At 44.5% G+C, this 21771-nt stretch overlaps 1 protein-coding gene across 1 annotated transcript in view; it reads right to left on the bottom strand.

Moving 5' to 3' along the window:
- Window positions 1-886: 886 nt before the first annotated feature.
- Window positions 887-21771, bottom strand: part of LIN52 (lin-52 DREAM MuvB core complex component) — a 51684-nt gene continuing 30799 nt past the window's right edge. The window contains exon 6 of the mRNA XM_077267404.1: window positions 887-1041. Within this exon, the coding sequence (XP_077123519.1) occupies window positions 986-1041 (56 nt within the window). The 3' untranslated portion in view covers window positions 887-985. The remainder of the gene's footprint in view (window positions 1042-21771) is intronic.

The following is a 21771-nucleotide window of genomic DNA, read 5'->3' as shown; positions in this document are numbered from 1 at the left end:
GTTAATATCACTGTGGTTCCAAATTTCAGCCTCTTCTTGTTGATGTCTTCACAGTGTCAATGGTAGATGTTCTTGTACCTTCTCCTGACTGACAACTTTCCACAATGAGATCCTTTGCTGTGTTGTCAGCTGTTTACAGACCAGAAAATGTCAAGAAAATTCTCCTAGAGTACCGACACTTTCTCTGGGGTTAATCAGAATCTCTGTAAGGACGATGGCTGAGCGCTGACTACTATGTAACATTGGGGAAATGTGATCGGCTGATCCTGAACACAACTACAGCCTCAATTATAAGAGGGTGTGCACACTTAACAAAACTACAATAATGTGGCTGCAGATTTTTATTTTCCCCTCAAAATGATTCCAGTTTGTTTCTCTCAGGATTTTACAGATTATGGGTGACATAGGTGAAAAAGGTTCTGAAATGATTCTTCTTGGTAGGATTATTTACATGACAAAAATCTAGGAATTACCAAGGATGTATAGACTTTTTATATTTACATACGCCCCGGGATCTACTTTGTAATTAATGCCATAATCTATATATTAATATTAAAATAAAGTCTGGAATCTGGATGCAACGAACATGGATTAGGAGATGATGGGGATTGTCCTCCGCCCAGATTAGAGGTGACAGCTGCTGGTTATAAAGCTCCAGGGTTATAAGCCCCCAGCAGCTCATATCAGGAATGAATAATATGACAATCAATGTAGAGAACCTGCCTCCCCCAGTGGATGTTACCACGAGCCCCCTACATACTACTCCACCCAGCGGATGCTACATGCTGAAACCTCTCACATGCTTCTCCCTCAAGCAGATATTCCATGTGATTCATAATGAGGCAAACACAAGTGACACAGAAGAAAATAAAAGATACGGTATGAATATTTTTTGGTGTTTAGTAGAACATTATGGACAACGTCTGGACTGGAGGACAGAGAAGGGATCACCCTGATGCATCACGGGCCACAGCATGGACTTGTCCTACTTCTTGGGCCTTTCTAGGATGTTGAGGAACTTTCCGCGGGTCATTTCTCTGGCTGCAGAGAGAAGAAGAAAGTGAAAACGAGGTGGAGGCAGGAGAGTGGAGTCATTAGAAGAGTACATATGTGTAAATAAAGGGGTCCTAGGCCACACGGGACATGTGCAGCCCCTACATACACTACAGAAGCCAGCATAACAGGGAGCAGTCACAGTCCAGACTCAGACGCCTGCCAGGAGGTTTAGTGATGCTGAGCGCGCTTTTAATTTGCAAGACGTCAAAGAGGGAGATAATTTATACCAACATCTGTTCATTCACAGGGCTGCTTCCCAAATCCCATCAGACAGCGGGGGCTGGGGTGTGCGCGCTGAGTATCACTGCAGTCAATGGCAAGGGGATAATGGCCATCAGGCCAATCCAAATCCACCACAACTAGAGAAAGCAACACACACACAATCAGTCACGAGTGTGCAAACACCAGGTCATGCAATGGTTTCCCTTATTCTTTATAGAACATACACATTGAAATTCAGATTGAAGGCAGCAAAACCACGAAAAACACATGAAAACAAGCAGAGCCAGGTGTGACAGATTCTGCTTTGTGTCACTCCTCAGATTCCACACTATGCCCCCATTTATTCTTATGACAGCTTTACCCCCCTCGTCATTCTCTGTGGAGCTTCATCAGGTCATCACCTAGAATGGCTCCAACGGTCCTGAAGGCGGTGGGCACTTGTTGGCTACTTTGCCTTCACCCCAACTCAAAAATCTCACATTTTGACTCCTCAGAACACACTATAGCTTTCTACTGATCTGCTGTTCAGTCTTTGTGTTGCTCTGTCCATACAAGTCTCTTCTTCAAGATCAGCAGCGAAGACTATGTGCACACGTTGCGGATTTTGCTGCGGATCTGCAGCGGTTTTGATGCTGCGGATTGGAAGCTGTTTTCCCTGAGTTTACAGTACTATGTAAACGTATGGAAAACAAAATCCGCAGTGCACATGCTGCGGAAAAAAAAGCACGGAAACGTAGCTCTATTTATTCTGCAGCATGTCAATTCTTTGTGCGGATTCCGCAGCGGTTTACACCTGCTCCATAATAGGAATCCGCATAAAATCCGCAGCTAAAAAGCAGTGCATTTTACCTGCAGATTTCTCAAAACAGGTGCAGAAAAATCTGCCGAGGTTCCATCTACGTGTGCACATACCCTTACTGTTTGTGGTTCTCAAGAGCAGCTTCTTGTTTGTGGTCCTCAGGAGCAGTTTCTTAGTGAGAAGTGGCTTTTATGGTCAAATTTCTGCAGTCTCCTCTGGATGAGTAATAATGGGATGTTCCTGCTACTTGATGGCTGTGTGTTACTTATGAGGGCTGTTATAAGAGGTGCTGTCACTTTGCATTTTCTGAGGCTGGTAACTTAAGAACTTATCCTCTACAGCAGTGGTCACTCTCAGTCTCGCGTTCTTGATGCAGTCTTCATAAGAGCCAATTTCATCACAGCACTTGATGGTTTTCATGACTGTACTTGAGAATACCTTCTTCAAGGTTCTAGCAATTTTACAGATTAATGAACCTTCATGTCTTACTGTAATAAGGGACTGTCATTTCTTAGTTGATTAAATCCTGCCATATTCAGGATTTCAACACTTGTGGAAAAGGCGCTACGCAAACATTGCTCCTATAAAACACACCTGAAGGTCAAACATTTCTGAAGGCTGAAATTATATGTTCATTGGAAGCCAGAGGTTTGACACATATATACTGATGTGCATATTATTGTGTGTATACATAAAGTCATAGCCAAAAGTGTCAACACCCATAAAATTCTTCCAGAAAATGAAGTACTTCTCCCAGAAAATTATTGCAAACTAGATGGCAGCCCGATTCTAAAGAATCGGGAGTCTAGAATCCATATATACTTTATTTATTCAAATGTAAGAATAATTTGGTGGGCGGGGCCCCTCGGCCTCCGATTTGGTGGGCGGGGCCCCTCGGCCTCCGATTTGGTGGGCGGGGCCCCTCGGCCTCCGATTTGGTGGGCGGGGCCCCTCGGCCTCCGATTTGGTGGGCGGGGCCCCTCGGCCTCCGATTTGGTGGGCGGGGCCCCTCGGCCTCCGATTTGGTGGGCGCGGCCCCTCGGCCTCCGATTTGGTGGGCGGGGCCCCTCGGCCTCCGATTTGGTGGGCGGGGCCCCTCGGCCTCCGATTTGGTGTGTGCTCTGCCTGGGGCCACTGTGCTCTGCCTGGGGCCCCATATGCTGCCTGGGGCCCCTGTGCTCTGCCTGGGGCCCCATATGCTGCCTGGGGCCCCGTGCTCTGCCTGGGGCCCCTGTGCTCTGCCTGGGGCCCCTGTGCTCTGCCTGGGGCCCCTGTGCTCTGCCTGGGGCCCCATATGCTGCCTGGGGCCACTGTGCTCTGCCTGGGGCCCCATATGCTGCCTGGGGCCACTGTGCTCTGCCTGGGGCCCCATATGCTGCCTGGGGCCCCTGTGCTCTGCCTGGGGCCACTGTGCTCTGCCTGGGGCCCCATATGCTGCCTGGGGCCCCTGTGCTCTGCCTGGGGCCCCATATGCTGCCTGGGGCCCCTGTGCTCTGCCTGGGGCCCCGTGTTCTGCCTGGGGCCCCTGTGCTCTGCCTGGGGCCACTGTGCTCTGCCTGGGGCCACTGTGCTCTGCCTGGGGCCCCTGTGCTCTGCCTGGGGCCCCTGTGCTCTGCCTGGGGCCCCATATGCTGCCTGGGGCCCCTGTGCTTTGCCTGGGGCCACTGTGCGCTGCCTGAGGCCCCATAGGCTGCCTGGGGCCCCTGTGCTCTGCCTGGGACCACTGTGCTCTGCCTGGGGCCCCATATGCTGCCTGGGGCCCCTGTGCTCTGCCTGGGGCCCCTGTGCTCTGCCTGGGGCCCCATATGCTGCCTGGGGCCCCTGTGCTCTGCCTGGGTGTAGGACACTGGTGACGTCACTTATCTCCGGACATTAGCTCCGGACAAAGCCACGGAAGTTGGCACAAATTGCAGGAAGTAGTATTCTAGGCAATTATATATTAGATACACTTATTTCGCTTGTGTGTAATGGAACAACACAAAAAAAGAGAAAAAAGGCAAATTGGACATAATTTCACACAAACCCCTCAAAATAGGTATTCAATAGGATATACAGTGGGTAAGGGAAGTATTCAGACCCCTTTACATTTTTCATTGCAGCCATTTGGTAAATTCAAAAAAGTTCTTTTTTTCTCATTAATGTACACTTTGCACCCCATCTTGACTGAAAAAAAAAAAAAAAAAAATGTAGAAATTTTTGCAAATTTATAAAAAAACAAACAAAACTGAAATATCACATGGACATAAGTATTCAGACCCTTTGATCAGACACTCATATTTAAGTCACATGCTGTCCATTTCCTTGTGATCCTCAATTGAGATGGTTCTACTCATTCATTGGAGTCCAGCTGTGTTTAATTAACCCCTTAACCGCCACAGCTTTTTTCGGTTTTGCGTTTTTGTTTTTCACTCCCTTCCTTCTCAGAGCCGTAACTCTTATTTTTCCTTCAATATGGCCATGTGAGGGCTTATTTTTTGCAGGACGAGTTGTACTTTTGAACGGCACCATTCGTTTTACCATGTCTTCGACTAGAAAACAGGAGAAAAATTCCAAGTGTAGTGAAATTGCAAAAAAAGTGCAATCCCACACTTGTTTTTTGTTTGGCTTTTTTGCTAGGTTCACTGAATGTTAAAACTGACCTGCCATTACTATTTTCCAGGTCATTACAAGTTCATAGACACCAAACATGTCCAGGTTTTTTTTTTTATCTAAGCGGTGAAAAAAAATTCCAAACTTTGCTAAAAAATTAAAAAAAATAAAATAAAAAAATTATTGCCCAATTTTACGTTACCCATGGCGTCTCCATTTTTCGTGATTTGGGGTTGGTTGAGGGCTTATTTTTTGTGTGCCGAGATGACGTTTTTAAAGATACAATTTTGGTGCAGATATGTTCTTTTGATCGTCCGTTATTGCATTTTAATGCAATGTTGCGGTGACCAAAAAAAAGTAATTCTGGCGTTTTGACTTTATCGCTACGCCGTTTAAAGATCAGGTTAAAATTTATTTTATTGATAGATCGGGCGATTCTGAAAGCAGCGATACCAAATATGTGTAGTTTAATTTTTTTTATTGTTTTATTTTGAATGTGGAGAAAGAGGGGTGATTTGAAGTTTTATATTTTTTTCATATTTTTTATTTTTTTTACTTTTGGCATGCTTCAGTAGCCTCCATGGGAGGCTAAAAGATGCCAAAACTTGATTGGCTCTGCTACATAGAGACGACGCTCAGATCGCCTCTAGGTAGCTGAATTGCAGACTTGCTATGAGCGCCGACCACAGGGTGGCGCTCACAGCAATCCAGCATCAACAACCATAGAGGCCTATGGTTGTCATGCCGACGCACTGATGACCCCCAATCATGTGACGGGGGTCACCGATGCGCGCATTTCGGGCCAGAAGCGCTTGTTAAATGCCGCTGTCACAGTTTGACAACAGCATTTAACTAGTTCACGATTCCACCCACGTCTATTGCGGCCACAGGTCAGCTGTTCAAAACAGCTGATATGTCCCGGCTTTGAGGTAGGCTCTCCGCCGGAGCCCACATCAAAGCGGGGGATACTGGCATCGGCGTAATAGTACGTCTGATGGCAGTAAGGGGTTAAATTGATAGGACTTGCTTTGGAAAGGCACACATCTGTCTATATAAGACCGTATAGCTCACAGTGCATGTCAGACCAAATGAGAATCATGAGGTCAAAGGAACTGGCCAAGGAGCTCAGAGACAGAATTGTGGCAAGGCACAGATCTGGCCAAGGTTACAAAAAGGATTTCTGAAGTACTCAAAATTCCTAAGAGCACAGTGACTTCCATAATCCTTAAATGCAAGACGTTTGGGACCACCAGAAGTCTTCCTAGATCTGGCCGTCTGGCCAAACTGAGCAATCTTGGGAGAAGAGCCTTAGTGAGAGAGGTAAATAAGAACCCCAAGATCACTGTGGCTGAGCTCCAGAGATGCAGTAGGGAGATGGGAGAAAGTTCCACAAAGTCAACTATCACTGCAGCCCTCCACCAGTCGGGCCTTTATGGCAGAGTGGCCTGACAGAAGCCTCTATGCAAGACATATGAAAGCCTGCATAGAGTTTGCTGAAAAAAACAAAAAAACACATGAAGGACTCCCAGACTATGAGAAATAAGATTCTCTGGTCTGATGAAATGAAGATAGACCTTTTTGGTAAAAATTCTAAGAGGTATGTGAGAAAACCAGGCACTGCTCATCACCTGCCCAATACAATCTCAACAGTGAAACATGGTGGTGGCATCATCATGCTATGGGGTGTTTTTCAGATGCAGGGACAGGATGATTGGTTGTCATTGAAGGAAACATGAATGCAGCCAAGTACAGAGATATCCTGGATGAAAACCTTTACCAGAGTGCTCTGGACCTCAGACTTGGCCGAAGGTTCACCTTCCAACAAGACAATGACCCTAAGTACACAGCTAAAATAACAAAGGAGTGGCTTCACAACAACTTTGTGACCATTCTTGACTGGCCCAGCCAGAGCCCTGACCTAAACCCAATTGAGTGCCTTGAGAGACCTGAAAATGGCTGTCCACCAACATTCACCATCCAACCTGACGGAACTGGAGAGGATCTGCAAGGAAGAATGGCAGACTATCCCCAAACCCAAGTGTGAAAAACTTGTTGCATCATTCCTAAGACGACTCATGGCTGTACTAACTCAAAAGGGTGCTTCTACTCAATACTGAGCAAAGGGTCTGAATACTTATGACCATGTGATGTCAGTTTTTGTTTAATAAATGTGCAAAAATCAAAAATTTCTACATTTCTGTTTAGTCAAGATGGGGTGCAGAGTGCACAGTACAGAGTACATTAATGAGAAAAAAAGATATATATATATTTATTATTATTATTTTTTTTTTTTTACCAAATGGCTGCAATGAAACAAAAAGTGAAAAATGTAATGGGGTATGAATACTTTCCGTGCCCACTGTAGATCCAGACTCAATGCTGCCACTTCACAACTCTCCAGTGCTTTGTTTCCATCCATTTCTGAATTTTTCCCACGCTCGAGTTCATATGAGGACATCCAGCAGAGGGTGCATCACCGCGACTCAAGGTAACTACAGGACATTCCCCTGCTTTCCATTCATTCCCCGGGGTTTTACAGCCACGAGCACTGCATTAGCAGAGCTCCTGGGTGTAAAATGATTTAACTCCTTCAGATGGATTTACATCGTGGGACGTGACCTGAACAACGGAAGGTATGGGATATTGTTGATTTTTTATTTTTCCTTTTTTACAGAACGAGGGTCTTCAGGTGGATTAAGAGTCTAATAAAATATTAAAACACCCTGTGTCTTTATTTCATTAAAGTACTTTGTAATAATGTGTGTTTTATTAACCATTTCCTACTATTGGATTAATAATGGATAGGTGTCATAATTGACACCTCTCCATTATTAACATGGCTTAATGTCACCTTACAATAGCAAGGTGACATTAACCCTTCATTACCCCATATCCCACTGCTACATGGGAGTGGGAAGAGAGTGGCCAAGTGCCAGAATAGGCGCATCTTCCAGATGTGCCTTTTCTGGGGTGTCTGGGGGCAGAGGTTTTTAGCCGGGGGGGGGGCAATAACCATGGACCCTCTCTAGGCTATTAATATCTGCCCTCAGTCACTGGCTTTACCACTCTGGCGGAGAAAATTGCGCGGGAGCCCACGCCAATTTTTTCCGCGATTGAACCCTTTAATTTACCGTATATACTCGAGTATAAGCCGACCCGAGTATAAGCCGACCCCCCTAATTTTGCCACAAAAAACTGGGAAAACTTATTGACTCGAGTATAAGCCTAGGGTGGAAAATGCAGCAGCTACCGGTGAATTTCAAAAATAAAAATAGATGCTCCATACCGTTCATTATGGCCCCATAGCTGTGCCATATAGTGCTCTGCACCGTTCATAATTGCCCCATAGCTGTGCCATATAGTACTCTGCACCGTTCATAATTGCCCCATAGCTGTGCCATATAGTGCTCTGCACCGTTCATAATTGCCCCATAGCTGTGCCATATAGTGCTCTGCACCATTATTGCCCATAGCTGTGCCATATAGTGCTCTGCACCATTATTGCCCCATAGCTGTGCCATATAGTGCTCTGCACCATTATTGCCCCATAGCTGTGCCATATAGTGCTCTGCACCGTCCATTATTGCCCCATAGCTGTGCTGCTGCTGCTGCAATAAAAATAATAAAACACATACTCACCTCTCTTGCTTGCAGCTCCTCGGCGCCATCTTCCCGGCGTCTCTCTGCACTGACTGATCAGGCAGAGGGCGGCGCGCACACTATATGCGTCATCGCGCCCTCTGACCTGCACAGTCAGTGAGGAGAGACGCCGGGAAGATGGAGACAGCGCCCAGCGGGTGGAACGCGGACAGGTGACTATGTAATACTTACCTGCTCCCGGTGTCCCGCTCCTTCCCCCGGACAGCTGGTCTTCGGTGCCGCAGCTCTTCCTCTGTCAGCGGTCACCGGCACCGCTGATTAGAGAAATGAATTATGCGGCTCCGCCCCTATGGGGGGTGGAGCAGCCTATTCATTTCTCTAATGAGCGGTCCCACGTGACCGCTGAACAGGGGAAGAGCTGCGGCACCCGGAGACCGTGGGACGGGCAGGGGGAGCGTCAGGATCGCCGGGACTAGGTAAGTTTGCCTCAGCGCCCTCTCCCCCTCACCCGCCGACCGTGACTCGAGTATAAGCCGAGGGGGCACTTTCAGCCCAAAAATTTGGGCTGAAAATCTCGGCTTATACTCGAGTATATACGGTAATAGCTAGAGCGCCCAAATTTTGCATATACACACTACTAACATTAGTAGTGTGGAATATGCAAAAAAAAGGGATATGAGATGGTTTACTGTATGTAAACCATGTCTCATATCCTGTTGGGTTTGGGAAGGAGATAGCAAAAGCCGGCAATTGAATTACCGGCTTTTATGCTATCTAGCGCTGAAAATATATATATATACACATACACATATATATATACACACATACACATATATATATACATACATATACACACACACACACACACACACACATATATACATACTGAATATATGTTTTAACGAACATTTGAGCCCATAAATCCATTAGATGTCGGTTTTGCAAGCCTGCGAGAAAATATCGCAGCACGGATGCCATACGGATTACATACGGAAGATGACATGCGCAAAATACGCTGCCACACCCTGACTACGGATGACATACGGGTCACTATTTTGGGAACATTTCTGCGTATTACGGCCGTAAAAAACGGACCGTATTTTCATACTGAGTGTGACGCCGGCCTTATAGTCCCAAAAATACGGTAATTTTTCCCTAATTCTCCTGACAGTCATGTTTGAGCTTGTTTTTTATGGGACGAATTGATGTTTTATTGGTACCATTTTCGGAAATATGACATTTTTTGATCGCTTTCTATTCTGAAAATTAACAAACACAAGCAATTCAGGAGTTTTTTTTCTTTTTTAATGCCATTCCACGTTTGGTAAAATTAGCTAAGGCAGCTTTGTTCTTCGTGGCATTACAATTACAACAATTCCACCTTTATATTTTTTTTATGTTTTGGCGGATTTACACAATAAAATCAACTTTATAGAAATAATATTTTTTTCCATTGCTTTATTCTGAGAGGTATAACTTTTTGATTTTTCTGCTGATGGAGCTGTATGGCGGCTTATGTTTTGTGGGACAAGATGACGTTTTCAGCAGTACCATTTTTATTCATCTTTTTTATTGCGTTTTATTCCACTTACATTTTTTACGACTTTAATTGAAGGGGTTAGCTCGTGGGACCGTATTACAGGTTACATAAATACACGTGTGTGTGTGTGTGTGTGTGTGTGTGTGTGTGTATGTACAGTGGGGCAAAAAAGTATTTAGTCAGTCAGCAATAGTGCAAGTTCCACCACTTAAAAAGATGAGAGGCGTCTGTAATTGACATCATAGGCAGACCTCAACTATGGGAGACAAACTGAGAAAAAAAAAAATCCAGAAAATCACATTGTCTGTTTTTTTATCATTTTATTTGCATATTATGGTGGAAAATAAGTATTTGGTCAGAAACAAACAATCAAGATTTCTGGCTCTCACAGACCTGTAACTTCTTCTTTAAGAGTCTCCTCTTTCCTCCACTCATTACCTGTAGTAATGGCACCTGTTTAAACTTGTTATCAGTATAAAAAGACACCTGTGCACACCCTCAAACCGTCTGACTCCAAACTCCACTATGGTGAAGACCAAAGAGCTGTCAAAGGACACCAGAAACAAAATTGTAGCCCTGCACCAGGCTGGGAAGACTGAATCTGCAATAGCCAACCAGCTTGGAGTGAAGAAATCAACAGTGGGAGCAATAATTAGAAAATGGAAGACATTCAAGACCACTGATAATCTCCCTCGATCTGGGGCTCCACGCAAAATCCCACCCCGTGGGGTCAGAATGATCACAAGAACGGTGAGCAAAAATCCCAGAACCACGCGGGGGGACCTAGTGAATGAACTGCAGAGAGCTGGGACCAATGTAACAAGGCCTACCATAAGTAACACACTACGCCACCATGGACTCAGATCCTGCAGTGCCAGACGTGTCCCACTGCTTAAGCCAGTACATGTCCGGGCCCGTCTGAAGTTTGCTAGAGAGCATTTGGATGATCCAGAGGAGTTTTGGGAGAATGTCCTATGGTCTGATGAAACCAAACTGGAACTGTTTGGTAGAAACACAACTTGTCGTGTTTGGAGGAAAAAGAATACTGAGTTGCATCCATCAAACACCATACCTACTGTAAAGCATGGTGGTGGAAACATCATGCTTTGGGGCTGTTTCTCTGCAAAGGGGCCAGGACGACTGATCCGGGTACATGAAAGAATGAATGGGGCCATGTATCGTGAGATTTTGAGTGCAAACCTCCTTCCATCAGCAAGGGCATTGAAGATGAAACGGGGCTGGGTCTTTCAACATGACAATGATCCAAAGCACACCACCAGGGCAACGAAGGAGTGGCTTCGTAAGAAGCATTTCAAGGTCCTGGAGTGGCCTAGCCAGTCTCCAGATCTCAACCCTATAGAAAACCTTTGGAGGGAGTTGAAAGTCCGTGTTGCCAAGCGAAAAGCCAAAAACATCACTGCTCTAGAGGAGATCTGCATGGAGGAATGGGCCAACATACCAACAACAGTGTGTGGCAACCTTGTGAAGACTTACAGAAAACGTTTGACCTCTGTCATTGCCAACAAAGGATATATTACAAAGTATTGAGATGAAATTTTGTTTCTGACCAAATACTTATTTTCCACCATAATATGCAAATAAAATGATAAAAAAAACAGACAATGTGATTTTCTGGATTTTTTTTTCTCAGTTTGTCTCCCATAGTTGAGGTCTACCTATGATGTAAATTACAGACGCCTCTCATCTTTTTAAGTGGTGGAACTTGCACTATTGCTGACTGACTAAATACTTTTTTGCCCCACTGTATATATATGTGTGTAAAATATATAATAAATATATATATATATATATACACATACATACATATACATACATACACATATATACACACACACACACACACATATATACACACATATAGATATATACACATACATATAGATATATACACACACACATACATACACCGCCCCCCCCCCAGTATATACAGTACAAAAATAGAAACAGAAGGCGCTCCAGCTCCATAAAAAAACGATTCTTTATTCAATTATTAAAATCTTCAAACATGATGAATCCTTGCCTTGATACAAATGTTAGGGTGCAGAGCACATGCAACGCGTTTCGATCGCTCCCGATCTTAGTCCATGCATTGACTAAGGCCGGGAGCGATCGAAACGCGTTGCATGTGCTCTGCACCCTAACATTTGTATCAAGGCAAGGATTCATCATGTTTGAAGATTTTAATAATTGAATAAAGAATCGTTTTTTTATGGAGCTGGAGCGCCTTCTGTTTCTATTTTCGTAATCATTCCTCGTCTGGATCCGAGACGAAGCTCCGTGCACCTGCAGTGATCGGTGAGCTGGCCATGGCTTTTTAGCCATATATATTTTGTTTTGTATATACAGTACAGACCAAAAGTGTGGACACACCTCATTTAAAGATTTTTCTGTATTTTCATGACTATGAAAATTGTACATTCACACTGAAGGCATCAAAACTATGAATTAACACATGTGGAATTATATACTTAACAAAAAAGTGTGCAACAACTGAAATTATGTCTTATATTCTTGGTTCTTCAAAATAGCCACCTTTTGCTTTGATGACTGCTTTGCACACTCTTGGCATTCTCTTGATGAGCTTCAAGAGGTAGTCGCTGGGAATGGTCTTCCAACAATCTTGAAGGTTCCCACAGATGCTTAGCACTTTTGCCTTCACTCTGCGGTCCAGCTCACCCCAAACCATCTCGATTGGGTTCAGATCTGGTGTCTATGGAGTCCAGGTCATCTGACGTAGCACCCCATCACTCTCCTTCTTGGTCAAGTAACCTTTACACAACCTGGTGGTGTGTTTGGGGTCATTGTCCTGTTGAAAAATAAATGATGGTCCAACTAAACGCAAACCGGATGGAATAGCATGCCGCTGCAAGATGCTGTGGTAGCCATGCTGGTTCAGTATGCCTTCAATTTTGAATAAATCCCCAACAGTGTCACCAGCAAAGCACCCCCACACCATCACACCTCCTCCTCCATGCTTCACGGTGGGAACCAGGCATGTAGAGTCCATCCGTTCACCTTTTCTGCGTCGCACAAAGACACGGTGGTTGTGCTTTGGTCTGATGAGTCCAAATTTGAGATCTTTGGTTCCAGATTTCCACTGGTCTAATGTCCATTCCTTGTATTCTTTAGCCCAAACAAGTCTCTTCTGCTTGTTGCCTGTCCTTAGCAGTGGTTTCCTAGCAGCTATTTTACCATGAAGGCCTGCTGCACAAAGTCTCCTCTTAACAGTTGTTGTAGAGATGTGTCTGCTGCTAGAACTCTGTGTGGCATTGACCTGGTCTCTAATCTGAGCTGCTGTTAACCTGCGATTTCTGAGGCTGGTGACTCGGATAAACTTATCCTCAGAAGCAGAGGTGACTCTTGGTCTTCCTTTCCTGGGGCAGTCCTCATGTGCGACAGTTTCTTTGTCGCGCTTGATGGTTTTTGCCACTGCACTTGGGGACACTTTCAAAGTTTTCCCAATTTTTCGGACTGGCTGACCTTCATTTCTTAAAGTAGTAATAATAGCCACTCGTTTTTCTTTACTTAGGTGCTTTTTTTTGCCATAATACAAATTCTAACAGTCTATTCAGTAGGACTATCAGCTGTGTATCCACCAGACACTCCCCAGTATATATGTGTATACACCCTGCAATACCCCCCTAGTATATATGTATAAACCCTGTAATACACCCCCTAGTATATATGTATACACCGCCCAGTACACAATTGTGCTCAAAAATCTACATACCCCAGAAAAAAAATTTCATTTTCTTTGCCTTTCTTTCAGAGAATATGAATGATAACACCAAAACTTTTTCTCCATTCATGGTTAGTGGTTGGGTGAAGCCATTTATTTTCAAACTACTGTGTTTTCTCTTTTGAAATCATAATGACAATCCAAAACATCCAAATGGCCCTGATTAAAAGTTCACATACGCTGGTGATTTTGGCCTGATAACATGCACAGAAGTTGACACAAATGGGTTTGAATGGCTACTAAATGTAGCATCCTCACCTGCGACGTTTTTGCTTGTAATCAGTGTGTGTGCGCGCATAAAAGCCAGTGAGTTTCTGGGATCCAGACAGACTCGTGCATTTTTCATCCAGCCACTGACGTTTCTGGATTGTGAGTCATGGGGAAAGCAAAAGAACTGTCAATGGGTCTACAGGAAAAGGTAGTTGAACTGCATAAAACAGGAAAGTGAAACAAAAAGATATCCAAAGAATTGATAATGCCAGTCAGCAGCGGTCAAACTGTGATTAACAAATGGAAAATCAGGGGCTCTGTAAAAACAAAACTACGGTCGGGTAGACCATCGAAAATGTTGTCCACAACTGCCAGGAAAATTGTTCGGGATATAAATAACAGCGGAAATACAGGACTCTGAAAACTAGCGGTGTGGCTGTTTCAAGATGCACAATACAGAGGCACTTGAAGAAAAATGGGCTGCATGGTCGAGTCGCCAGAAGAAAGCCATTACTGGACAAATGCCACAAAGTATCTTGCCTACAATATGCAAAACAGCACAGAGACAAGCCTCAAAACTTCTGGAACAAGGTAATTTGGAGTGATGAGACCAAAATTGAACTTTTTGACCACAACCATAAACGATACATTTGGAGAGAGGTCAACAAGGCCTATGATGAAAGGAACACCATTCCTACTGTAAAACATGGAGGTGGATCGCTTATGTTTTGGGGATGTGTGAGCTACAAAGGCACAGGAAACTTGGTCAAAGTTGAAGGAAAGATGAATGCAGCACGTTATCAGCAAATACTGGAGGCAAATTTGCAATCATCAGCCTGGAAGCTGCGCATGGGTTGTACTTGGACCTTCCAACATGACTACGATCCAAAACACAAGGCCAAGTCGACCTGTCATTGGCTACAGAAGAACAAAATGAAGGTTCTGGAGTGGCCATCTCAGTCTACTGACCTCAATATTATTGAGCCACTCTGCAGTTCATGCTAGACAGCCCAGGAATTTACAGGAACTGGAGGCTTTTTGCCAAGAAGAGTGGGCAGCGTTACCATCTGAGAAAATAAAGAACCTCATCCACAACTGCCACAAAAGACTTCAAGCTGTCATTGATGTTAGAGGGGCAATACACAGTATTATGAAGTGGCGTATGTGAACTTTTGTTCAGGGTAATTTGGATGATTTGGGTTGTCATTATGATTTAAATAGAGAAAACAGTAGTTTGACAATAAATGGCTTCATGAGTGGAGAAAAGGTTTTGGTGTTATCATTCGTATTCTCTGGAAAAAGGCCAAGAAAGCAAAAATTCTGCCGGGGTATGTAAACTATTGAATACAACTGTATATGTATACACCCTGTAATACACCCCCCAGTATATATGTATATGTCCCCCAGTATATGTATATACACCCCAACACATCCACAATATTATTATTGCTTTACTTTCCTCTCACTTTGCATCTAACTTTCTCTTCGACAACCTACAATCTGGCTTCTGTCCCCACCATTCCACTGAGACTGCCCTGACCAAAATTACTAACGACAATTCTCTATGCTCCTCCTTCTAGACCTGTCCTCTGCCTTTGACACAGTTGACCACTGCCTCCTACTACAGATCCTCTCTTCCTTTGGGGTCAAAGACCTCGCCCTAATCTTGGATCTCCTCATACCTTACCAACCGCACATTTAGCATTTCATACTTCCATACTACCTTTTCATCTCGCCCCCTCTCTGTTGGTGTCTCTCAAGGCGCTGTCCTTGGGCCCTTACTCTTCTCAATCTATACACTCTGCCTGGGACAACTCATAAGGTCCTATGGCTTCCAGTACCATCTATATGCTGATGACACTCAGATCTACCTCTCTGGCCCAGATGTCACCTCTTTGCTCTCCAGAATCCCAGAGTGTCTATCAGCCATATCTTCCTTCTTTTCCTCTTGCTTCCTCCAGCTCAATGTGGACAAATCTGAACTAATTCTCTTTCCTCCATCTCGCATATCTTCCCTACCTGATCTATCAAAATAAATGAAATCACACTTTCCCCTGTCCGCAAAATCCGCTGCCTTGGAGTAACCCTGGATTCTGCCCTGTCCTTCAAACCGCACATCCAAGCTCTCGCCACCTCCTGTCGCCTCCAACTCAAAAATATTTCCAGAATCCGTCCTTTCCTCAACCCTCACTCTAACAAAATGCTTGTGCATGCCCTAATCATCTCCAGCCTCGACTATTGCAACATCCTCCTCTGTGGCCTACCTTCTAACACTCTCACACCCCTCCAGTCCGTCCTTAACTCTGCTGTCCGACTAATTAATCTCTCTCCTCGCTACTCTCCTGCTTCCCCTCTTTGCAAATCCCTTCACTGGCTCCCAATTTCCCAGCATATCCAGTTTTAGCTACTAACACTGACCTACAAAGCCATCCATAACCTTTCTCCTCCGTATATTTCAAAACTAATCTCTCAATATCTTCCCACATGTAATCTCCGGTCCTCCCAAGACCTCTTTCTCTCCTCCACGCTTATTCGCTCCTCACCGAATCGCTTCCAAGACTTCTCCCGAATATCCCCCATCCTCTGGAATTCTGTGCCCCAACACGTCCGGTTATCCACCATATTTGGATCCTTCAAAAGAAACCTGAAAACCCACCTCTTCAAAGAAGCTTAAAACATATAATGACCACACGGCCACCTCAACACCATCGGAGCTACTGCAACCCTCGACCTACTGTCTCCTTCCCCATAATCCTGTAGAATGTAAGCCCGCAAGGGCAGGGTCCTCTTCCCTCTGTATCAGTCTGTCATTGTTAGTTTGCTTACTGTAAGTGATATTTGTATTTTGAGGTAACCCCTTCTCACGTACAGCACCATGGAATTAATGGTGCTATATAAATAAATAATAATTTATATAGCACCATTAATTCCATGCTGCTGTACATGAGAAGGGGTTACATACAAATTACACATATCACTTACAGTAAGAAAACTAACAATTACAAACTGATGTAGAGGGGCGAGGACCCTGCCCTTGCGGGCTTACATTCTACAGGATGGTGGGGAAGGAGACAGGAGGTTGGGGGTTTGCAGCAGCTCCAGTGTTGGTGAAGCGGTAGCGCTGGTAGTGGTGAAGAGGCAGCGGGGTCAGTGCAGGTTGTAAGCTTTCTTGAAGAGGTGGGATTTCAGGTTCCGTCTGAAGGATCCGAATGTGGTTGATAGTCGGACATGTTGGGGCAAAGAATTCCAAAGGATGGGGGATATTCTGGAGAAGTCTTGGAGGTGGTTGGGTGAGGAGCGGATAAGTGTGGAGAAGAGAAGGAGGTCTTGGGAGGACTGGAGATTACGTGAGGGAAGATATCGGGAGATTAGTTCAGAGATATATGGAGGAGACAGTTTATGGATGGCTTTGTAGGTCAGTATTAGTAATTTGAACTGGATACGCTGAGGGAATGGGAACCAGTGAAGAGATTTGCAGAGAGGGGAAGCGGAGGAGTAGCGAGGAGAGAGATGGATTAGTCGGGCAGTAGAGTTAAGGATGGACTGGAGAGGATGTTGCAGTATTTGAGGTGGGAGATAATGAGGGCATGCACAAGCATTTTAGTAGATTGAGGGTTGAGGAAATATGTTTACGTGTGTGTGTGTGTGTGTGTGTGTGTGTGTGTGTGTGTGTGTGTGTGTCTCAACAATTGCAACAATATGTATACACCCTGTAATACACCCCCCGTATATATGTATACACCCCCAGTATATATGTAAACATCCAATAATACACCCCCAGTGTGTATGCCCCCCAGTATATATCTATACATCCTGTAATACACCCCCCAGTATGTATGTATGTATACCCCCTGTAATACACCCCCCAGTATACAGCTCTGGCAAAAATTAAGAGACGACTGCAGTTTTATAAAAAAATTAAAAAAAAAAAAAAAAAAAAAAAAATGAGCTTCTCTACATGTCTGACAGCCATTCCATTCCAGTGTCAGTTGAATTCCAACCAGAGTACACCTCATTCTACTTAACCCCTTTCTGACCTCGGACGGGATAGTACGTCCGAGGTCAAATCCCCTGCTTTGACGTGGGCTCCGGCGGTGAGCCCGCATCAAAGCCGGGACATATCAGCTGTTTTGAACAGCTGACATGTGCCCGCAATAGCGGCGGGTGAAATCGCGATTCACCCGCCGCTATTAACTAGTTAAATGCCGCTGTCAAACGCTGACAGCGGCATTTAACTGGCGCTTCCGGCCGGAAATGAGCGCATCGCTGACCCCCGTCACATGATGCTTCTGCAGAGTAACCATAGAGGTTCTTGAGACCTCTACGGTTACTGATCCCGGATAGCTGTGAGCGCCACCCTGTGGTCGGCGCTCATAGCACACCTGCAATTCTGCTGCATAGCAGCAATCTGATGATCGCTGCTATGTAGCAGAGGCGATCGAGTTGTGCCAGCTTCTAGCCTCCTATGGAGGCTATTGAAGCATGGCAAATGTAAAAAAAAAAAAAAAGTTAAAAAAAAAAGTTAAAAAAATATAAAAAGTTTAAATCACCCCCCTTTCGCCCCATTCAAAATAAATCAATAAAAAAAAAAATAATAATAAAAAAAAAATAAATCAAACCTACACATTTGGTATCGCCGCGTTCAGAATCGCCCGATCTATCAATAAAAATAAGTATTAACCTGATCGCTAAACAGCGTAGCAAGAAAAAAATTCGAAACGCCAGAATTACTTTTTTTGGTCACCGCGACATTGCATTAAAATGCAATAATGGGCGATCAAAAGAACGTATCTGCACCGAAATGGTATCAGTAAAAACGCCAGCTCGGCACGCAAAAAATAAGCCCTCACCCGACCCCAGATCACGAAAAATGGAGACGCTACAGGTATCGGAAAATGGCGCAATTTTTTTTTTTTTGTAGCAAAGTTTGGAATTTTTTTTCACCACTTAGATAAAAAATAACCTAGTCATGTTAGGTGTCTATGAACTCGTAATGACCTGGAGAATCATAATGGCAGGTCAGTTTTAGCATTTATTGAAACTAGCAAAAAAGCCAAACAAAAAACAAGTGTGGGATTGCACTTTTTTTGCAATTTCACCACACTTGAAATTTTTTTCCCGTTTTCTAGTACACGACATGCTAAAACCAATGGTGTTGTTCAAAAGTACAACTCGTCCAGCAAAAAATAAGCCCTCACATGGCCATATTGACGGAAAAATAAAAAAAAGTTATGGCTCTGGGAAGGAGGGGAGCGAAAAACGAACAAGGAAAAACGGAAAATCCCAAGGTCATGAAGGGGTTAATGTGCTTCTGATTAGGTGATCACCTGAACCAAATCTTTTTTAACGAAGGAAAGTATATATAAAAAAAAAACCTGCTGTGGTCTTCACAATCCTCTTGCACTAGGACAAGCTGGATGGCAAAAAAAGTGCTAGTAATATCCCAAAAGTAATAGGAATGTAAAAATAACTTTTAACCATGCCAAAGGAGTTGAAAAGTAAAGTCGAGTGAGGAAAAGAAGGGCTCAATTCTGGCTTTACTAGCAGAGGGATACAGTGAGCATCATGTTGCCTCCATCCTTAAAATTTCTAAGATGGCAGTCCATTAACAAGGTCAAGCAGCAGACATTGGAGACAACAAGGCTACAGACCGGCAGAGGGCGAAAACGACTCTCCACTGACCGGGAAGACTGTAATCTTATTCGAATGTCACTCAGCAATCGCAAGAAAATGGCAAATGGCAGCTGGGGTGAAGTGCACGGCAAGAACAGTTCGTAACAGGCTCCTAGAGGCAGGGCTCAAGTCATGTAAAGCTAGAAAAAAAGCCTTTCATCAATGACAAGCAAAGGAGAGCCAGGCTGAAGTTTGCCAATGACCATAAAGATTGGGCAATAGAGGACTGGAGTAAGGTAATCTTCTCTAATGAGTCTAATTTTCCGCTTTGCCCAACACCTGGTCATCTAGTGGTTAGACGGAGACCTGGAGAGGCGTACAAGGCACAGTGTCTTGCACCCACTGTGAAATTTGGTGGAATATCGGTGATGATCTGGGGGATGCTTCAGCAAGGCTGGAATTGGGCAGGGTACTCTTTGCAAAGGACGTATGAATCAAGCCGCATACAAGGTTATCCTGGAAGGATTCCTTCTGCTCAGGCAATGTTCCCCAACACTAAGGACTGGTTTTTCCAGCAGGACAATGCGCCATGCCATACAGCTAGGTCAATCAATGTGTGGATGAAGGACCCAATCTCCAGACCTGAACCCCACTGAAAACCTCTGGAATGTAATCATGAGGATGATGGATAGTCACAAGCCATCAAACAAAGAAGAACTGCTTAACTTTTTGCACCAGAAGCAGTGTGAAAGACTGGTGGAAAGCATGCCAAGATGTATGAAAGCTGTGATTAAAAAGCATAGTTATTCCACAAAATATTGATTTCTGAACTCTTCCTGAGTTAAAACATTTCTATTGTTGTTTCCAAATGATTATGAACTTGTTTTCTTGGCATTATTTGAGGTCTAAAAGCACAGGTTTTTTTTTTTTTTATTATTTTTACCATTTCTCCTTTACAGAAAAAAAAAAATACAAAATTTATTGCTTGGAAATCCGGAGACATGTTATCAGAAGTTTATAGAATAAATGAACAATTTACATTTTACTCAAAAATATACCTATAAAGAGAAAAATCAGACAAACTGAACATTTTGCAGTGGTCTCTTAATTTTTGCAATAGCTGTATATGTATACCCCGTGTAATACACCCTCTAGTATATATGTTACACCCTGTAATACACCCACCCCAGGATACACCTCCCAGTATACATGTATACACCCTGTAATACACCCCCCAGTGTTCAAAGAAGCTTTATTGGCAGGACCAAATAAACATTAGTTTTGCCAAAGCACGTGTACAGTAGGGAGTAGGGACTGTGGAGATAATGGGTGGGGACTGTAGGAACAATGGATGGGGTACAGGGTGGGGCTAAGGAAGTCCATGGCATATCATGGCTGTTTCTCGTAGCCTATGGCACGCGCTCACATACTGCGCTGGTATCTCCTGTGCTCTCTTCTTCCCCCAGCAGGATATGTTTTCTCTTCCTCCTTCATGTAGCTGAAATCCGGGAAGAGATCGAATAGTCTCCTGAAGTGAGTGTCCCTCACTGCTGAGTATTTGGTGCAGTGTAGCAGGAAGTGGGTCTCATCCTCCAGGACCTCCAGGTCACAGTGTAGGCACAGTCTGTCTTCTCTGGGCTTGTAGCTCTGTGCCTGCCGACCTCGATGGCCAGATTGTGGGCACTGAGTCTAAACCGGCTCAGGATCTGGTGGTCTCTGGGGTCCGATAGTTTCTCTAAGTATGGAGCCAGTCTGTAGTCCCTCTGTAGACTCTGGTACACGGTCAGTTTCTGTGAGCTGCTGATCTCGTTCCTCCAGACACTGACGTACCTCTCCTGCCCCTCGTCTACCATCTTCCTGATTCTGGCTTTTGTCAGGTTGCTTTGGATGATGGTTCGGTCAGGTTGGGTCTGGGTGAGCTGCTCCAGGGGTCCTGGTGTGTGGGGACCACCTATATGTAGCATGGCTTTATGGTGATGGGAGCTTGGGTTGCTACTCTGTAGGTGAGCCTGGAAGGACATCGCCCTCTTCAGGACTGCTAGGTGCAGTGGGAATCTGCCCAGCTCAGCTCGACAGGCACTGTTGTTGGTGGTTCTCTGATGGACCTAGAGAAGGTGTTTACAGAATTCGAGGTTGGACTGGAATCCCACTTTGACCCGTCTGGGTATGTGTGAGGGCCCCACAATTCACTGCTGTTCAGAAGGATTGGGGTGATAATGGCATCGACCATTTTTAGCTAGACCCTGACTGGCGGCTTCAGATGGTAGAGTTTCCTTCGGATGGCATAGAAGGTTTTGCAGGCCTTTTCCTACAGGGTCTCTATGGCTTGTTTGAAGCTCCCTGACTGGTGAATGCCCAGGCCCAGAACAGTATATATGTATA

The sequence above is a fragment of the Ranitomeya variabilis genome, chromosome 1 (genome assembly GCF_051348905.1).
Source record: "Ranitomeya variabilis isolate aRanVar5 chromosome 1, aRanVar5.hap1, whole genome shotgun sequence".
Lineage (NCBI taxonomy): Eukaryota > Metazoa > Chordata > Amphibia > Anura > Dendrobatidae > Ranitomeya > Ranitomeya variabilis.
Note: the sequence above shows the minus strand (reverse complement) of the source record. Positions and strands in the feature narration are given on the sequence as shown.